The following is an 18,602-nucleotide window of genomic DNA, read 5'->3' on the forward strand; positions in this document are numbered from 1 at the left end:
TGGGAACCCAAAGAAGTCATTTGTTTTTCCATTAAAGGCCATTAGTTGCATACACTGTCCCCCCCAGTAACATATGGATCATAATGATTTCTCATTATCTTGATCAGTACTGAGCAACCTATTGTCTACATTTTTGGCCGAAAGCTTTGGAACACCTCTAGCATTTGTTTTTCTTTACAATGTACCCGCATGCACCGATGTCGATGTGAAATAAAGATAAATTGCTGCAGAGAGTGAACACGGAGTCACTGTGTTGTATTAAATTGGACCAATTGCGCCTCTACCGTCTAATGCAGAAAGATGAGGAGGACTGCAATGATGGATCCAAAAAACTGAGATACAAAACACCAGACAGAACACCTAAGAAAAAAATGACCATTGGCAAAGTTTTGGAATAAAAGACTACTATACGTTTACAGTGGAAACTTGGTTCATGACGGCTGGTTCATTCAATGACATATTATGGCATATTCCATGCTGCGCCATTTGTTTTCCATAGTCTTTGTTGTGCTTGGCCTTGCCTTGCTATTTAGCTTATTGTATTGCCATCTAGCGTTTGTTTGCACTTTGTATTGTTGTCTGGTTCTTCAGTTGTACTTTTTTTCATTGTCTTGCATTATGAGTTGCGTGCCTCATAACAGGCCCAGTAATAACAGATATTATAATAGCTTTCCCATATACATTGAATGCCCTGCATTTAATTAAATAGAGACGCTAATTGTATCATTTACAATCGTCAGTTTTGCTCATTTCTTAGGGTAGGTTTTTTTTGTGCCCAGGAATTGTGCAACGGAATTGACTTTTTTTTAAAACATATCTGACATATGACATTGCCTTGCCATTGTTTTGACTGAACTGAAAAGATTTATTCCACTTTTAAACTTAGTGAACTACTGTATCTTGTCAGACCCGGTTTCATATCCCCTGACTCCACTCTACAAGACAATTCCAAGATGAATGTGCTCACATATGGTCCTTGGGGTATAAGGATGTTGTGTAATGTTGACAGTGAACACAACCTGCCAACAAATGAAAGGAATCCCCATTAGACTGTAATTGATGACAACATACTGTATCCTTTGACATTAGGACAAAAGACTTTTCCATATCATCTGTGCATCTCTCAACATCGATGTTCCTTAAAACAAGAGGTCTGCCAAAATTAATGTTTTTTTTTTTCTTCACGAAGTGTATCCCTGGCTGATGCTGTGAAGCCTGGAGGTCTTTAATGAACTTTAATAAACACAATGGCTGGTAGTGCTGTGCGGATCGATACTGAAATATCGTTATTTTTAATAACAGATCTTTATATGCTCCCTCTCTTGCTGTACTTACTTTAAAAAAGGTAAGTGCGCATTTACCTGACCTGAACCTAATTATAATTGCACCTGTATCGGAATGGCATTGGCGATGTCTGCATGTCAGTATCGGATCGGAAGGGAAATCAATACTAATGAGCATCACAATTGGCTGGATGATGATTGTAAAGTGTGAACTGTTTTGTTAGTTTGAAATATGTATTCCTAGTCATTTTTGCTCAAAGAACTTGGGTTTTTATCCTCTTCATTCTGACTCCAACTCGGTGCCAAGATCAATTTGCCATTGAATTTACACAGTGGCTCTTAAGAAAACTTCCATATTAAACACCTACTGCATTGTCACATAATGTGCAAAACACAATTCAGGCAATAATTATTTATTATTATATATTATAGTGTGTGCATGTCTTGTGAGACCAAAAAAAGTACAGAACAGAAATTGGCTACAGGGAGCTGAAATCAAATGTAATCTTCTTACCAGATTTGTTCCATTGAACAGACGCACTATAATCATTTATTTTTGACAACTTTTCCCCAATTCCCCTTATCACTTCGTATTCTCCTTTTTCCCGACTCACGGAAAGCTGTTTATTTTCGTCAATCCGACCCAAACTGTTCTTCTTCTATCATCGCCTGCATTGTTGCCATTGCCATTCTTTCTCATCTATTTCAGTCTTGTTATTCTGTTCATCGTCATCATGTTTATTTTATACATCTCCTTTTATTTTGCCTATTTTCTTTTGATTCATTTTGTTACAAGTTGCCCCACTAATAAACCCTTTTCTAGCGAGGGCAAACCTGTATTGCTTTTGGATGGACTGAATTATACAAAATAAAAGGCATGTAATATGCAGTCGTCCCTCTTTTATACCAATTAATTGGGAAACCTGACCACATGGAATGAAGTTCCGTGATACAGGATTGAATGTTAATCAATATTTTTGTACTTAGAATATAGAAAACTTTCTATCCATCCATTCATCTTCTACCGCAATCCTCGTGAGGATGCTGGAGCCTATCCCAGCTGTCTTTGGGCCAGAGGGGGTGATACACCCAGGACTGGTCGCCAGCCAATCACAGAGCACATATAGAAAAAAAAACATTCACACCACACTCACATTCATACCTATGGACAATGAACCAAGCATGTTTTTGGAATGTGGGGGAGAATCGAATGGGGGATCGAACCCCGGTCTCCTAGCTGTGTGACAATATTATATAATTTGGCAGTTATCACTAGTAAGTAACAGAGAGATTGCATTGATGTACAACTTAATAACTATAAAAACAATCTTCACTCACTAAATGTACTGCAAAAAAAAGTCAGTAAGGATAATTCATAATGGCGCCTACAGAGAACACACTAACTCCTTATTTCTAAAATCACACATACTTAAACTTGCTGATATAGGTAATCTTCAAACAGCTAAAATAATGCATAAGGCTAAAAATAACCAATTACCTAAAATATCATCCAATACTTCTCTACAAGAGAGGAGAAATATGATCTCAGGGAAGAACTACATTTAACACTTATATACTAGGACTACGTTAAAAAGCCATAGCATTTCAGTATGTGGAATCAAACTATGGAATAAATTGAGTAAGACCCTTAAACAATGCACAACGATGAGCCAATTGAAGAAACAATACAAGCAGTTGATGTTTGCTAAATACAAGGATGAAGAGTCTTGAACCAGTCATGATGTGCTATATATATCACTATATTGACACTTACGATGGTACCCATTATGTCATTGGATGGTCATATCACCTTGTACTTGGTACAGGAAAAAAAAAGAAAAATAAAACAAAACAAAAAAAAAGGAAAGCAGGAAGTGAACAAATGTAACAGTTACTGAATGTAAAAGTACCAGAAGGAGGGGTAGGATTTAATAAGCTTTGCTTCTTCCTACTCCTTTTGGACATGTGGAACTGTGAACTGATTAGGTGATCACTCAATTGTAATCTGATGCATGTTCAAATGAAATAAAACCATTACCATTACCATTACTTATCCAGGATGGAACGTTTGCTTGTTAGTCTCTTCTATGGATTGTTTCATGTAATTTTTTTTTTCTGTAATTTTGCTTACTAATTAACATACTGAGTTGGAAACAATACTCCTAAACAGTAGTGCGGTTAGGGTTAGAATTCCGCCCTGGGCAAGTGTCCATATGGCCCATAGATAGTACCGCTACTGTGCCTAAATCAGCCATTTCGAAAGAGGAGAGGAGGTAAATGATGGAAGGATAACAGAAAGCAAAGAATGTACAGCATGTGATGTGCACCTGAAAATACTGTATAATTTGTATCAACCCCATAGGCATCTAAATGAAACAACTGTCATTATCTCACACAGGGTAACATCTCTCACAGTAACAGTATGAAAGCAATCACTATTTGGAAGAGCTCAATTAAGCACTGTGCATGCTGTGTTAATAAAATGCATCTTTGCAGCAATTCAGTCCCGTTTTTCTAATTATATGAACTAATGTGAAGGAAAAATAACCTTTTCCAGTTTTGTTCTTTTGCAATAATACATTCATTTGGCTCTGAAACATGCATTTGCAATGCCTTGATGACCGAAACTTGGTTAGTATTTGTTTTTCCCCCATGTACCAGTTTGACAAAGTTCAATGTGTTGACTCTGTTGAAATTATTCTGACTTGTGGGCCACATTAGGTTGAAAATGCTTCCAGGGCTACAAATGTTACCACCAGAGAATAACGGAATTTAATTTTACAGGCGATCTTCAAAGGGGACCTATTATGCTCAACCTTTGTATTGAATTATGGAGCAGCTACACACCTATAACTCACACAGAAAACTTTCTAGATCTTCCAGAATCTGCACCTATTCCAGCTCTATTTCCTTGAATCTGTGCTTCCCGCCAGAACGGTGTGTTTTAATTTATCCACCCACGGCCGGCCTCCGGGCAAGCTCACTCCGTTGTGATTGGTCACACTCCCACTACTACTAACTACATCCTGACTACTGCCAACAACACTTTCCGCAAAAAAGTGGACTGCGTCCACCTCGCATGCCAGAGGAGGAGCGCTTATTGTCCGACACACTTTGTCAGAGGCACCGCCGGTACCATGGACCTCAGAAGCTGGATGTGAGGGTGTCACGTCTACTAATTGCAGACAATCTTGGCACATTGGTAGTGGAAATCCTCGACCTGTTTTGCAATGAAGCAAAACACAAAACAAAAATAAAAGTATAATGTGAACGCAATGTGTTTGGGAAGTGATGTGCATTCGCACAAAGCATGACATCATTCATGTGTGCATGTGTTTCAATTTTCAATTTATTAGTTATTTATTTATTTTCATCACAAAAGTATGTGGAGGTATCTGGAGGATTTAGAATAAAGCCAAGCCTGTACAACAACCAAAAACCAGAGGACAGAAAAAAAATTGTGAATGATGGGCAAAATTTTCCAAAAAGTGCAGTTCCCCTTTATGATTTCCGGTCATTTGAAAATAGCACTGCAAACCCTATAAAGGTGCAAAAAAATAATAATTTGGAAACGTCTGAGGGGCCGGGCAAGACTCACAGGCCGTATTTTCCCAGTTCTGATCTATAGAATGTGCTGGACAAACAAGTAATCCAGGGAGCCCCCACCTTACACTATACTGGACTAAAATTTCTGCCAGGTAGCACAGCACACAACCTCAGACCTACTGCAGTCGATGCCTTGCTGGGTCAACAACAGGTGGACTCCCACCCATTTAGACAGGTGGTTAAGTGTAATGATGTTGCTTTGACACTGCGGCAAATCCCAGACGTTGCTGTCCAAAGTGATGGATCCCTCCCGGAACACACGGGGCTCTCATCCGTGGATGATGGAGATCAGCATGTGGCACACGGCAGTAGTCTGTCAACTATTTAGCTGGCACACCTGGTGACATGTCGACTGACACAACCCTGGTGGTAGGTCTTGTGTGTGACACAGGACACATACAGTATACACCACCAAAATTAACATTTGTGCAGGAATGCATAACACTGTGATGACCACACTGCATTTTTTTATTCCCCCATTAAAAAAAACAAAACACAAAAATCACACTACTATGAGAATAGCAAATTTTGTACCACCAATTATCTTTGTATGTGTAAGATTAAAAAGAAATAATCAAGTGGGCTTATGTCAACACTGTTTACATCCATTGATTGTTAAGAATTCAGTGGATTGTGTTAATTAACTTGTGCATCAATAACTCCAAATCATCACACCGTAGACTTACAGGAACTCCACTGTCCAGTGCTTACATCCTGAAACTACACTGACAAGACAAACAGTATGCTCCCAAAGACACAAACCGGGGTCTTCTGTTCAGACATACACATCTCTGAGCAGTGATGTGTGAAGCAACACTAGTTCAGATCATCGCGCCTGAGATTGGACTGGACTGACAGGCCATCACTCGAGACCTCTGTTGTGTGTGTTAGTGGGCACAGCTTCCTCCGGTAGTAATTTAGTTACTGTGTTAGCCAGCAGCCACGGTATATATCAGAGTATGGATCTTTTTTGGTTTCTCTTTTCTGATTGCATTGTTCGAGAAGCATAAACATCACATGGTGAAGTATTTGTTTTTTAACTTCATGTCATCCAAATGGACTGTTGTACCGCCATCACTTTACTTTTAATAATAATAATAATAATACATTTTATTTGTATAGCGTTTTTCAAAATACTCAAAGACACTTTACAGAAGAATGGAGTTGAATAAAAGCCAGTAAACAGAGTAGAAGACACACCAAAATACAACATTCATTCGTTAATACACAGTTAAAACATGAGCAAAAGCGAAGCGGGGCACAGCAGTCAGATATAAAAAGTTAGATATTAAAAACAGATTTAAAGAGGTGGGTTTTTAGTTGTTTTTTTTTATACTTTTGATACTTTTTTGTTTTAAAACAGCATGCTTGCATAAAGCAAATCAGTATTTTGGTATGTGCTTCTGCCATTCTTGGCTGAGGACGTGTTCAGTCCATGACCAGTGTTGCGTCAGGAACGCAGCCATCATAAAAACTAAGCAATTTTTCTTTTAATTATTACTTTTATGTGTGCTATAGAGCATTCAGAAAGAAATTATTCGCATTTAGAGAGGATGCTCAGTGGGGATTGGAGAATAAAACATCATTTTCAGACCGGCAACACATTTGGATTACCTTATATTTTTTTGTTGAGTAAGAACTGCCCCTCAGTGTGCAGTATGACAATTTCAGATTTGACATAGTCAATTATGTGCATAAATTATACTTGCAATTAAAAAAAAATGCTACCGTTGGAAAATAGACCAAGCATCAGCATTTCTGATGTAATAACTTTTATTACAGGACTGCATGCATGGCTTACAGGGCAAGTATGTACCGTAGCATCTGAAATGGTCAGCTTAGAGCCCACACACCAGGATTATGCCATAACTATGTGCATTATTTCTTTACAGCCATGCAAGCAATGAATAGATAGTGCTGTTGCGGCAGAAGTGTATGAGTTACACACTGCATGGTGACATTAAACATTAGCTTCATTTTACTGTTAGTTAAAATTGTTTAATCTCACCTGGAATAGTCTTTTTATTTTATTTTAGCTCGTAAAGTTCTCACACTTATACTGTAAATGACTCCAAACCATAATTCATCACTGTATTTTGCTGGATCATATCACTTAAATGTGCTGTCTGATCTATTGTTTACTCATCACTGTATCACAGATAAAACATTAGTAGAATGGACAAGCGGTCAAAGATATTCCTGCCAGAGAGACACTCAGCACATCGGCCAGACAACCGCCATTCTGTTCTGTAACATGAGAGCATCTCTTAAGCCTGATTCCCCAAAATACACTTGTATCCATCAAAAATTGCCCAAGCCACTGAAGCGAAGCTCGGGCGTGACAGGGCCCGAGCCGATCTGCAGCTGATCCCCTCTGCGTCGGTGCTCTGTACTTGGCGTAGATGGGATTCTCCTCCGTGACTACATAGCCAACTAAGCTGTAATAGCACCCCTAAGCACCATGCGTGGAAGCTGTCTATCCAGGCAGAAGAACAGCAATTATGAAACTGAAACAGTTTACTGAAGGACAGCTCATGTTTGTTTTCTTCCAATTACATACCTTATATTGGGTATTTTGGAGGTATTATAAAACATCACGAAAACATATGGTCAGTTACTTAATCAGAAATAACAACACTGGGATTTTAAAATGCAACCAAAATATGAATATTGTCATTATAAATAACAATATTCATATTAAAAACATCACACAAGCATGCGACCTGTGGTATACTTTTCTTTTCTTTTCATCTTCTTCTCTGGACACCACTTTTTAAGGCAGATATGTCTAAAAAAAGGTGGAAAAAAGCAAAAAAAAGGAGCTAAGTCAATCCTATAATGCTTGCTGAGCTGATCTTCTAAGGTACGTTGAAGTCTAGTGAACCTTATCCATGTCTGCAGTTTATCTTATTGGAAAAAGTGTTGTGAAAATCCACAAAATACAGAGAATTACTTATTTGATGCTTGCTAAGCTTGCAAGATTTGCCTTTTTTTTTTCTTATGTGACGTCCCGCTTACTGATAAACTCTGAAGCTTATTGCAACTTTTGAAGGATTCTCCCCCAAAATTTAAGTTTTAATTTTCAGCTGCAAAAAGCCGCAATCTCATGGGTATTTGACTTCACTTTGCATTATTCATCTGTGATGCTGCAGCTGGCGGTGTCATTGGTAATACTTTTTGGGGTCGCCATTTACAAACTTAAAGTACCTTCTCAGTAAACATTAACATTGAAACTGTAGCCTGTAAAAGCGGCTTACAAAATACACCCTTCATAACTTCTCAGTGTGAACTCAAATTTACTAATTCTGAAACAGAAAAAGTAAATTATGAATCCTTGCACAAAAAAACTAAAGATCTACCTCCACCGAGAGAGAGCCTTGTGTTTTTATGGTTAATGGTTGTTGATGTCAACATTTCAGATTTTTGTTATTGTGCCTTTTGCTTTATTTTTACAATTTTTGCTGGTTTTGATACAATGTGCCTCGGGCCACCAAGGTTTTGGAACAGTACTGGGTGTTGTCAGCTGCATAATATTTGTGAGTTCAACTAGCTCAGTACCAAAAATCAATTGGTCGATCCTGATTGCCGGGTTGGTGACCCCTGGTTTACAGTCAATCTTGCTAGATTTAAGCTGTTCAACCATGCATTTTTGTACTCCGGTTTGAATCACAGCACTTTAAATCATATATTTTGTACTGTGTTCAATTAGATTTCACACTTTCTAAACAGACTCGCTATCTGCTGAGTGACATTCGCTGCCTGTGTTATATGGTGGTATTTTTACCAGCTAGGATGCCACAAAGAGCTTTAAAAATGTATTTAAAGAAGTTCCTGGAGTTCCTCCATTCCCCAAGCCCACACACTGATGGATATATGCTGCAGAGACACAACAGCTTCATTGTCTTTGCCAAGTTAGACTTGTCTTAATAGAGCTACACCTGACAAGTGTGAACATAGCTTATACTGTGGAGTGGTAAATTTAGTGTAATCACTAATCAGCAAAAGGCATTAAATAATTTAGCAATAGAAAATTTAAATATGTGGTGGAGACAAAGAGCAATGATTTTGAGACACATTTAAAACAGAAAATATGAACAAGCTCATGAATCCAGAGCCTCTTTTGCTTACGACAGCACACTTTCTGTAGTTGTCCCACATATTGTTCCAGCCCTGGGGTGTCTAAACAACATCTAAATGACACTAACAATCAAAAAAAAAACAAGCTGCCGTGGCACTAATGTGACATACGGCGCTCTTCTCAGGTCAGCGGCTCTGACTTCTAGACTTCATGTTGCATGAAACCTCATCTCAAAGCACACAGGAACTAACACACAAACATAGATGTCAGCATAAAAGTAAATGCAATCAACCTGATCTCTGAAGACATAACAAGATAAACACATACGGTGGCATGCTTAGCCCTCACAAATACACACACCGGGGCTCTAAAAGATGAGTGTGTGTTTATTATTTATCATGGTTAATATCTATGATGGAGTGCCAGCAGAGATAACAAGGATAAAACTGCTGACTGATGGCTATTCCACCTCCCTACACATACATTAAACACACACTAAATGTAACATCCTCATCCTGACGCACACACAAGCACACATACTGTATATAAAAGAGCCGTACACACTGCAGGTGGGGTTAGGCTCTTTGTGTGTGTTTTCTGTCATTTTGTGACATATTGGTATTGAAGATAATAGGACTATAGCGCTGACTAAATCAAATTTAGCTGTCACACGCTGTTGGGTTTATGCATAAAAGCACAAATCACTCTTTTATGTTCTTTTTCTAATGTGAAGCTGAAAATGTTGCTGACACTATAAAAATATCTTTGCTTTGACACCGATGGGACGTTTTCAACTGCTGTTTTTTGTTTTTATTTTTTGGTGATATAGAGCATATTTACAAGCGTTTGTTGTTGAATCCCATTTTGAGAAAGTAAATATGACACTGATGTTGGGTTTTATCAATAGTGACATTCTACAAATAGTCTGAGAAATTATTAGACTCGACTGAAATATAAATACATATTGTATTTAGGACATTATATTACTTTTTAAAATAAGAAGATTGAAGATTTCGGACTTTCCCTTAAGTACTCTTTAAATGGGGCATTTTTCATGATAATATCAACTAATGTAGTATTTGCATGCAACCAATGCATCGTTTATACAGTAATCCCTCATTTATGGAAACCCGACCATGATAAGTGAATTTCTGCAAAGTAGGATTCTTTATTCATAAATCTGACATTTTATTTTTAGAGCATAAAAAACTTGCGTTGGACCTTATAAATATATAAACTGTTATATAAACTGTTGCTGATGCCTTTCCAACATTACTTGGTCATACTGAAGAGTCTAAAGCGCAAGCTGTAAGCACCAATTTATCAGTACCCTAACTGTGTTTTTTTATGTAAGTAAGCTGTTGTCTGTGTAGCATTATATAGTGTGCATACAGGCAGTGTCTTACCTGCATGCATGTAAATTACGAAATAACCGATGTGTGGAGTTGCTAATAGCCTTTTTCACAATCGAGGGGTCGATTTTTGTTTTTTTACATGCGTAGTTCCGCAAAAAAACATGTAATGAAAACATTTCCACTACCAATATTGTGCCAAGATTTTCTGCACTCAATAAACATGGACCTACGCTACCAATGTTTGAGTTTACACACGGTAAGTCAGGGGTCACCAACCAGTAGCTCATGTGCTAAAAGGAGCACCTAACCACTTTTCAAGTAGCTCTCCAAAGGATTTATTGGGGATAGGTGCTTGAAGACAGCTGGGATAGGCTCCAGCACCCCCCACGACCCTCGTGAGGAAAAGCGGTAGAAAATGAATGAATGAGGTGCAAATTCTGGAAGCTATACATACTGGGCGGGTTATTGTGTGTAGCTGCTCTATAGAAGTCCACAACTCAACACAAAGGGTCAAAAAATGAGCATAATAGGTCCACTTTAATGGCATTTTGAGTATGGGATTGTTTAGTTTTCCAAGCTAACACAGCATTTTCATTACAGTATGTGTTATTATTTAAGGAGCCTTGCACTATTTATATATTTTGTATTGAGATAACTAAAACCTTCAATAAAAACCTGTTGTTCCGGCAATCAAGTGATTGTGTGTCTCAAACATTAGAGTAACATTACTGACACCTAGTGACCGGCGTAGAATACCACATAGAATCAACTAACATACAAATATATACAAATGCTTAATGTACGCGCACAATACGTGTACTCGTCTAGTGTTGCATTATGCCACAGTTCTGAGTATAGTAGATGCATGCCTGTCTATGTGCATGCAGCTGGTTGCATGTGGAGGGCCTATTCAAGCAATTAAAGTGTGTCAGCACTCTAAGTCTGATGGATATCTGACATTAACCTGTGTATGTGTGTGCGTGTGTGTGTGTTACAGAAGGACAGTGCACTCCACAACGGACTCTCCCATTACCTGATGTCAGCACTGTTACTGACAAAATGAGCAAAGTGTGTGCGTGCATGTGTCTGTGTGTGTAAGCTTGCAATAAAAACTTCACTGTGCAGGTGTGAACAGCTATAATGATGGTGAGTAGAAGAGGAGCTGAGTAAAGCAGGTTTCAGAGCTTATACTGCCTTCAACAGCCTGTACATGCTTACAATACTACAATACTAAGTCAAATGCCTCGAAAGGCGATGCAGAGTGGTTACTTCCTTCAGCAAATCTCATTAGACAAACAGAAATGTGAGATTTCACTTTAGCATGTGACTCTATCTAATATGAACCTACTGATTGAACAGATCTAATTGAGCATACAGTATATACTACGGATGAGCGAGTACACCACTATCTGTATTTTTTGGCTCATCTAAATTATCTGTATCTGTACTCGGACTGGGCTTAACTCACACACACACAAAAATCTGTCACACATAAAGATTCATAGGACTGTAAAACACACAAAATGCTGCTGACAGAATGACTATAAATCCAATGTACCGCTAATTTGCATGATGCCGTGTAGACATGGCGGAATTTTATGGAGCAAAAGCGGTAATATGTGCTGTGCCCACTATGCTAACGATCGCACAGGTGCAGCATGTTGGCTGTTGTGCAGGAAAATACTTGAAGGTTGAGTTGGCAAACACAATCCAGTCAGCAGAATGCTGTGGCACATGTCCACCGCAGACCACACATTTTGATGTGGCCTTGAGCAGTGAGCGAAACACGATGAGACCGCTGACACTCACACAGCCACTTGTCAAACGTCAGACTCCGCCTTCCTGTGCTTGCAGATCAGCCACTCACTTCCACTCCATCAGGAAGGAAAACAGATCAGCTCGTCACGTCCTTGAGGAGCCCAGAGGCAGGGGACGGGTGGGAGAAGCTAACCGTGGAGGATGGGACACCATTTTAACACACACACACACACACACACACACACACAGTCCATGCATCACTTAGCATCCCCTTCTCCCCTCTCCACTGAGAGCTGAGATTATATTTGCAAAAAGACTTAAGCTACTCTTGGCAAGTGTTTTGAGAAAATGTACACAAATCTGGCCAGCATGAGTGACTACAGCAGCTGCGACAGCAACATTCATCCTGGTCTGCTAATTGAGATCATGTACCTTTTGGCCTTTCAGCTGAAGGAAATTCAAATTGTCAGTGGAAAAGGGAGCAAAAGTTGATGCTCCACAAAAGTTTCCGATAATTTCAGCCCTCTCCTTGCAGTAATCTCATTTTGTATAACAGTTTTGTTTTTACGGTTCAGTAATTTGCATTTATACCCATAAGAAAACAGTCAAACAGAACAGCAAATTAATTCCTGTAGACCAGTGCAACATTTGGTCTCAGCAGACATATAACATGTTACATATGCCTTGAATCAAAGAGGAACCTCTGAAAATTTGCCCAAAATTTTAGCATCCTGCTGAGGATTGTGTTAGACATTTGAGGTTCCACTGCAGTCCATGAAGTCAAGAATCTGTAAGAGGCAGTCGGTTTGGAAATACAGCTAGTAGTGATCTAAATTAGGTTTGTTTTACTTCTGCACATTTAAAAATACACCTTCAGAGTGCCATCTGAGGGCGTACTCACACTAAAGCATTTGTACTGCACTGGACTGGGCATGATTCCCTTTCCTTCTCAAAGCATCTGCTGGCCAGCATCAACACTGAGCAATCGTGATTCCAACCATTTGCATCTCCAATAACTACTATTCTGCTGTATTACTGCAATTTCCCTGATTTTGTGTTGTTCTGATTATGTATATTGTGGTTGTCAGTTATCATAAGGACTGAAAAACAGTTTCTTCTCAGTCATTCTATGGCAAGGCCAATCTTACATGTGTAATTGTGTGCCTTTCAAATGGCAAACTGGTTGCTATTTTACAGGATAAGAAATGAGGTGAAACAGATGGGCCTGTAGGTTCAGCAAGGCGATGCGGTCATCCTACATATTTCAGTGAGATTTCAAACAGATTAAATTTGGTCATGAAAAATGTAAGACTATCCAATGTCAAGTCACTCACCCACAGAGACGGGCTGAATTTTACTTTTTAGGATTTGGCAATATTAATAATTTAAATTATCCTTACATGCAATGCTATGAAAAATTATTTTTTAGTTTAGTATTTTTTAGTTAATGAGCAGGGCTGGTTTGGCCATCAGGAATATTGTGAGCTTTCCCAGTGCCAACCAAAAATGGGCCAATGGACAGGTAATTGTTTATTTATTTATTGCTGTGCCTCACTGTGAGACTATATAAAACGCAAATTGGTACGTGCCAGGTAGTAGGACCAAGTGGAAAAACGGCTGGTCGAGTTGATCTGCTCTTTCCATATCGTGTATGATTGGCCATTCCCGCTGTCACTCAATGGGCGCTTAGACGTTCTCCAATGTGTTCTGCTATTTGACCCTTTGTCATGTTCAACTCAGCAAGTTGTTAACATGTTGGCCATTAGTTTTGCCAGGGTCATATCAATAACTGATTTTAATACTATTGAATATTGTAATCTGTGTGCATATACGTTTTCCGTTACTGTCTATTAACTTTATTTGACATACATAGCAAACATGGTTATAATAACTACATCTTGTTGTCTAAAGTGTTCAAAAACAATAAGCATGCTATACTGATTGAGTTGCTTTTATCAAAGGATGCCACATGTCCAATGACCAAGTTTACAAGTCATATGTTGCAATGTTTTTTTTTGGTATGTTGTGAGTGTACGTTAAACAGGTACAGAGTCTAAAACTATCATTACATCCCCCAATTATGTCACCTGCAGACCAAGAGTTTTTAATGTGTCAAGACTTACCTCTTTTAATGCCCACAGTTCAATTTACATCCTGAAAAATACTGATATAACCATTTAAATGACAATATGCATGCTTTATATGTTTAAATTTTTTTTAATGGAATCTTGTTCAAAACTATTCCACATTATTTTTCTTCTTTTCAAGCCCAGATTTGTGATCTCCTGTGGACATGATTTTACAGAGACACCAGCATCCCACTGAGCCCACCGATAAATGAATTCAGTCTCTTTTCTTTAGTCACAGCTTCATATCGAGGAATATTGTTTAGTATAGTGGTGTTTTTGGCACAATATATGTATGTGTACAGATTGTAGCGGGCCGGTCTGGACCAAAAAAATCCATGGCCAAATTTGTGTCCTAGTCCAACCCTGGTGATGACGAATTGAAGTTGAAAAGACTCCAACCAGGAGATAAGCAGTATGAATGGTAAGTGACAGCTGCAATTAACATTGCTCGTATGAGTCAAACAGGAAGACAAACACAAATTGGGGAATGGATGAGGCTGAGCTCATGCTGAATAGCTGTCGGAACGAGTCACATACAGTAGATGAATATACTCCCTCACTCATTCTGTCTTTCAAAGACAGAACGGTTGCGTTCATCCCACAACACCTTCCACCATAATTTTCTGCCAAAACTGTCTCTTTGAAAGCAAATCTCTTTCTACTCTGCCTTTTCATTGAGAAATAAGGCAAAGCCAAAAAAAATTAAGAGTTCCAACAATTTACCGCTGCCAGTCAGATGTCACTTAAATGGTGTTGGTGATGAAAAAATTGTGGACCCAAACTGAAATGTATTTACTTTTAGATTTTAGGCATATTTAAATGGTTTCAGTGCAGGAAAAAATTTTTAAGATTCTTACAGTACAGTCATCCTACGTTTATAGCAGTTGGTTCCAGACCCGACCGCGATAACTAAATTTCTGTGATATAGGATTACATTTAACAAATTAACAAATGGCATACTTTCATAGTTGGAGAATAGAAAACCTGTTTATGGATTTCTAAATAGTTTTTTTTAATGCAAAGGCACTATAATCTGATACAACTGTATTTGCAACCACGTACAGTCCTGATCAAAATGTTAAGACCAATAGAAAAATTTCAAGAATTTCTATTTTGCATTTTGGAATCTAAGCACAGAAGAGCTTCTCAGTAGAGTTTCAAAATACAAAATGAACAAATGGGAGTGAGACAAAAACATATCTGAATGAACATTTTTTTGCAAACAGCCATTAAAGTTAAATAGGCTTTTCATCACCTGATCAAAAGTTCAAGACTGAATGTCATTTTTTGTCACATATTCACAGTGTCGTATTGACAAAAAAGCTGAATATATTGAACAGTGAAATATGTAATCAGCTTATGTCGATCAAAGACTATCAATTCTGATTACAAAACCCAATCACCTGTGGCTTGTACAGTACTATTTTAGCCTGCAGAGAACACGGTGTGCTATGTAGTTTCCTACTCTCATGTCATGGGCAGTGTCCCCATAACGCCTTCCTTCACACTGCACAGGCTTTCAGCAGTAAACCCCCCAAAAACCTGTCTCGATTTAGAATTATGTGATATGTGACAGTGATGGAAGATTTGCATCCTGCAACAAATGACATGGCAAATATCTCAAATGGGTTGCACGTTAAATAGCTTTGATTTAATACAGCATTTGAAGAATAAACACTTGATCGAGTATGGGATGGGGCGTTTAAAAGCTCCAAAAGTTTCAAATACGCGCCCGTATGAGCGTGACAGTCTGACGGCTGAGCAAATAACTGTATTCATCGAAGGAGATACTTAGTCTTTCTCAGTTATTTTGTACTTCTAATTACTCACGCTAAGCGGACACCATCTTCATACTTCACTATGAAATTCTTTCTTGAATTACATAAGGATTTTGACCTTCTTTAAATAGGACCTATTATGCTTTTCCACTTTTCTGACCTATAAATATAGTTAGAATGTTGTATTATCGTGTTACACCATGCAAAAGTTTCAGATAATGAGGTTTGCACATTTGGAAGTGGGCCCTGCAAGAAGTTTGAGAGGGCTCAAACATCTCGGTTTCAGAGGGCGTTCCAAAACTGTTCCTTTGTGATGTCACAGAGGAGCGTGCTTCCTTATGGCCGTGGCTGGAGGTGCAATATGCTCTCTGCCCTGCTTCTTCCCCAAGTAGTGCAACCTCATTAGTCTTCTTACAACAGTGCAAAATGAAGAGTCTTGCAGTTTTTGCAGCTGGTCGTAAAATTTCAGGAGTATATAGTATTATATAGTAGTAAGACAGGACACATAACATATATGTTTAATTATGTATGTTTATTTTGGTTTCATTGTGATATAATCGTTAAGTGTGTTTTGGATGTATTATGTATACTTCTGTAATGATGGTCAAAAGGAAATTCTTTTACATTTTGTACTTTAATGAATTAATTTGATATTCTATTTATTTCACATGCTCTTGTTTTTCTCCCCTTTTGCCTTTATGACTCGTCTTTTCCATACTGTTAGCCTATGAAATATCATCTGCTCTTTTTATACTTTATGCTGGCTGTCTTCCCGCAGGCATATTTTTTTTTAACTGCAACCCACCTCCCTTTTATTTTTTTACGGCTTCTCTTATATTCTCTTATATATATTGAAACATAAGCTTGTCATTTGCATTTTAGCAATCAAAGTTTAGCCTTTGGCGCCTTGAGGCGATGTGGTGTATTGGTTGTTAGGGTGCTGTAACCCCTGCATGACACACTTATGGACTCTAACTTGAAAGGAGTTGTGAGTGTGAAATTTGACGGTACTCTTGCTTGTAATAATTTTTATGGTAACCCCCATATTACCTACTTAGCATCTACAGTGGCTGTTTTGGGATGTTTGGGATTCAGTAAATCTCCTGACAGTGAGGCCAACATGCTAGTCACTACGCCAGCATGCACCTAAAATACAGTAAACCATACCCATGGTAATTATTATATTTTTAAACACACCCTTAACTTCAATGATGAATGCACAATAAAAGTCCTGTTGCAGATGTGTGTGCCATTTTGACATTGACTGTCTTAGAGGTGTAAAAATAAATTAACCACTAATGCAAAGTAATGCAATATAAAGCTCTTCCTATTCCTAAGTGCAGATGGTCCCTTGGTTTTTCTCATCAGGAATAAGTTTCGCAAAACCCCTTCTATTGATGCTGCGTGCCTTGATGCTGATGGGCGCTGAGACCTGAGACACTTTTTAGGCATGGCGCACCACCATAAACTCCCCCTTGTCGTTGAAAAGCTGTGGTCGTCATTCTAGTTTTTCCTCCTTTTTTTCACATTAAAAAACTTTAAAAGCCCCTCTTACGCTATAGCTTTTCCAACTCCCACAAGAGTACTTGAACCGTATAACATCTTACCGGTGTAAAATTCATGACTTTGAGTATCCAGATGGTCAGCGCCAGGTTGACAATCATAGTGACAAGGAGAAGGAGGATGAAGAAGTACAAGCATCTTTTCCTCCAGCCGTAGATTCCCACTGCAGGGTACACTTGGGCTCCGCACACTGACGCCCCTCGTTGGTGGAGGGAATTGGGCTGTGCTGCCAGGATGTACTGCTCCTGAGTCATCTGAAACAAAGACAATGTTGTTTTATTAATGATGCTCTTGTATATTGGTGATTTTTCTTTCAGTACAGTTTATGGAATGATTGTAGAACAACTTTTTGGAACTACAGTATGGCATTAAGATAACGAAGACTTATTTTGGAGGTATTCATTTAACATCATGACAGCTTGTTTGACATCTTGTTTGTGAGCCAGACAGTGACAGAATGCATAGGCAAGAAGAGGAGGCCCATGATGGATGGAGAGAATATTAAATAGAGAATTGGACTGAACAAAGTGTGCAGTGGAGAAAACACTTGCATGTACTCAACTTTCCACTCACAGTAGAAGCATGTTAGGTTCATTAAAGACCCTAAATTGGCTATAGTTGTCAATGTCTGTATAGTACATCTCCATGTGCCAGTCCATTAATGTCCCGGTGATCTAGAACTAGTGGTTAGCATATTGACCACACAGACAAGAGATCTTGAGCTGATGTCCAAATCTCCATTGGACATCCCTGTATGGAGTTTGCATGTTCTCCCTGTGATGTGTGGGTTTCCTCCCATATTCCAAAAACATGCTAATGTAATTGCAGACGCATACATTGTCCATAGGTATGAATGTTCGTTTGTCTATATGTGCCCTGTGATTGGCTGGTGATCAGTCCAGGGTGTGTACCCCACCTCTTGCTCAAAGTCAACTGGGATAGACTCCAGCATATTTGTGACCCTATTGAGGATAAGCAGCATAGAACATGGATGGATGGATGTTTTGATATAATTCAAACCGGCAATAAAAGCCTGTTGTTCCAGCAATCAG

General features: G+C 38.6%; 1 protein-coding gene across 1 annotated transcript in view; it reads right to left on the reverse strand.

Moving 5' to 3' along the window:
• The window catches only part of sgcz (sarcoglycan zeta), a 246,419-nt gene that overhangs the window by 78,577 nt on the left and 149,240 nt on the right, over positions 1-18,602 (reverse strand). The window contains exon 2 of the mRNA XM_058045963.2: positions 17,595-17,804. Within this exon, the coding sequence (XP_057901946.1) occupies positions 17,595-17,804 (210 nt within the window). The remainder of the gene's footprint in view (positions 1-17,594; positions 17,805-18,602) is intronic.

Source organism: Doryrhamphus excisus, linkage group LG9 (genome assembly GCF_037039965.1).
Source record: "Doryrhamphus excisus strain RoL-2023G ecotype Guam linkage group LG9, RoL_Dexc_Guam_v1.1, whole genome shotgun sequence".
Taxonomy (NCBI): Eukaryota; Metazoa; Chordata; class Actinopteri; order Syngnathiformes; family Syngnathidae; genus Doryrhamphus; species Doryrhamphus excisus.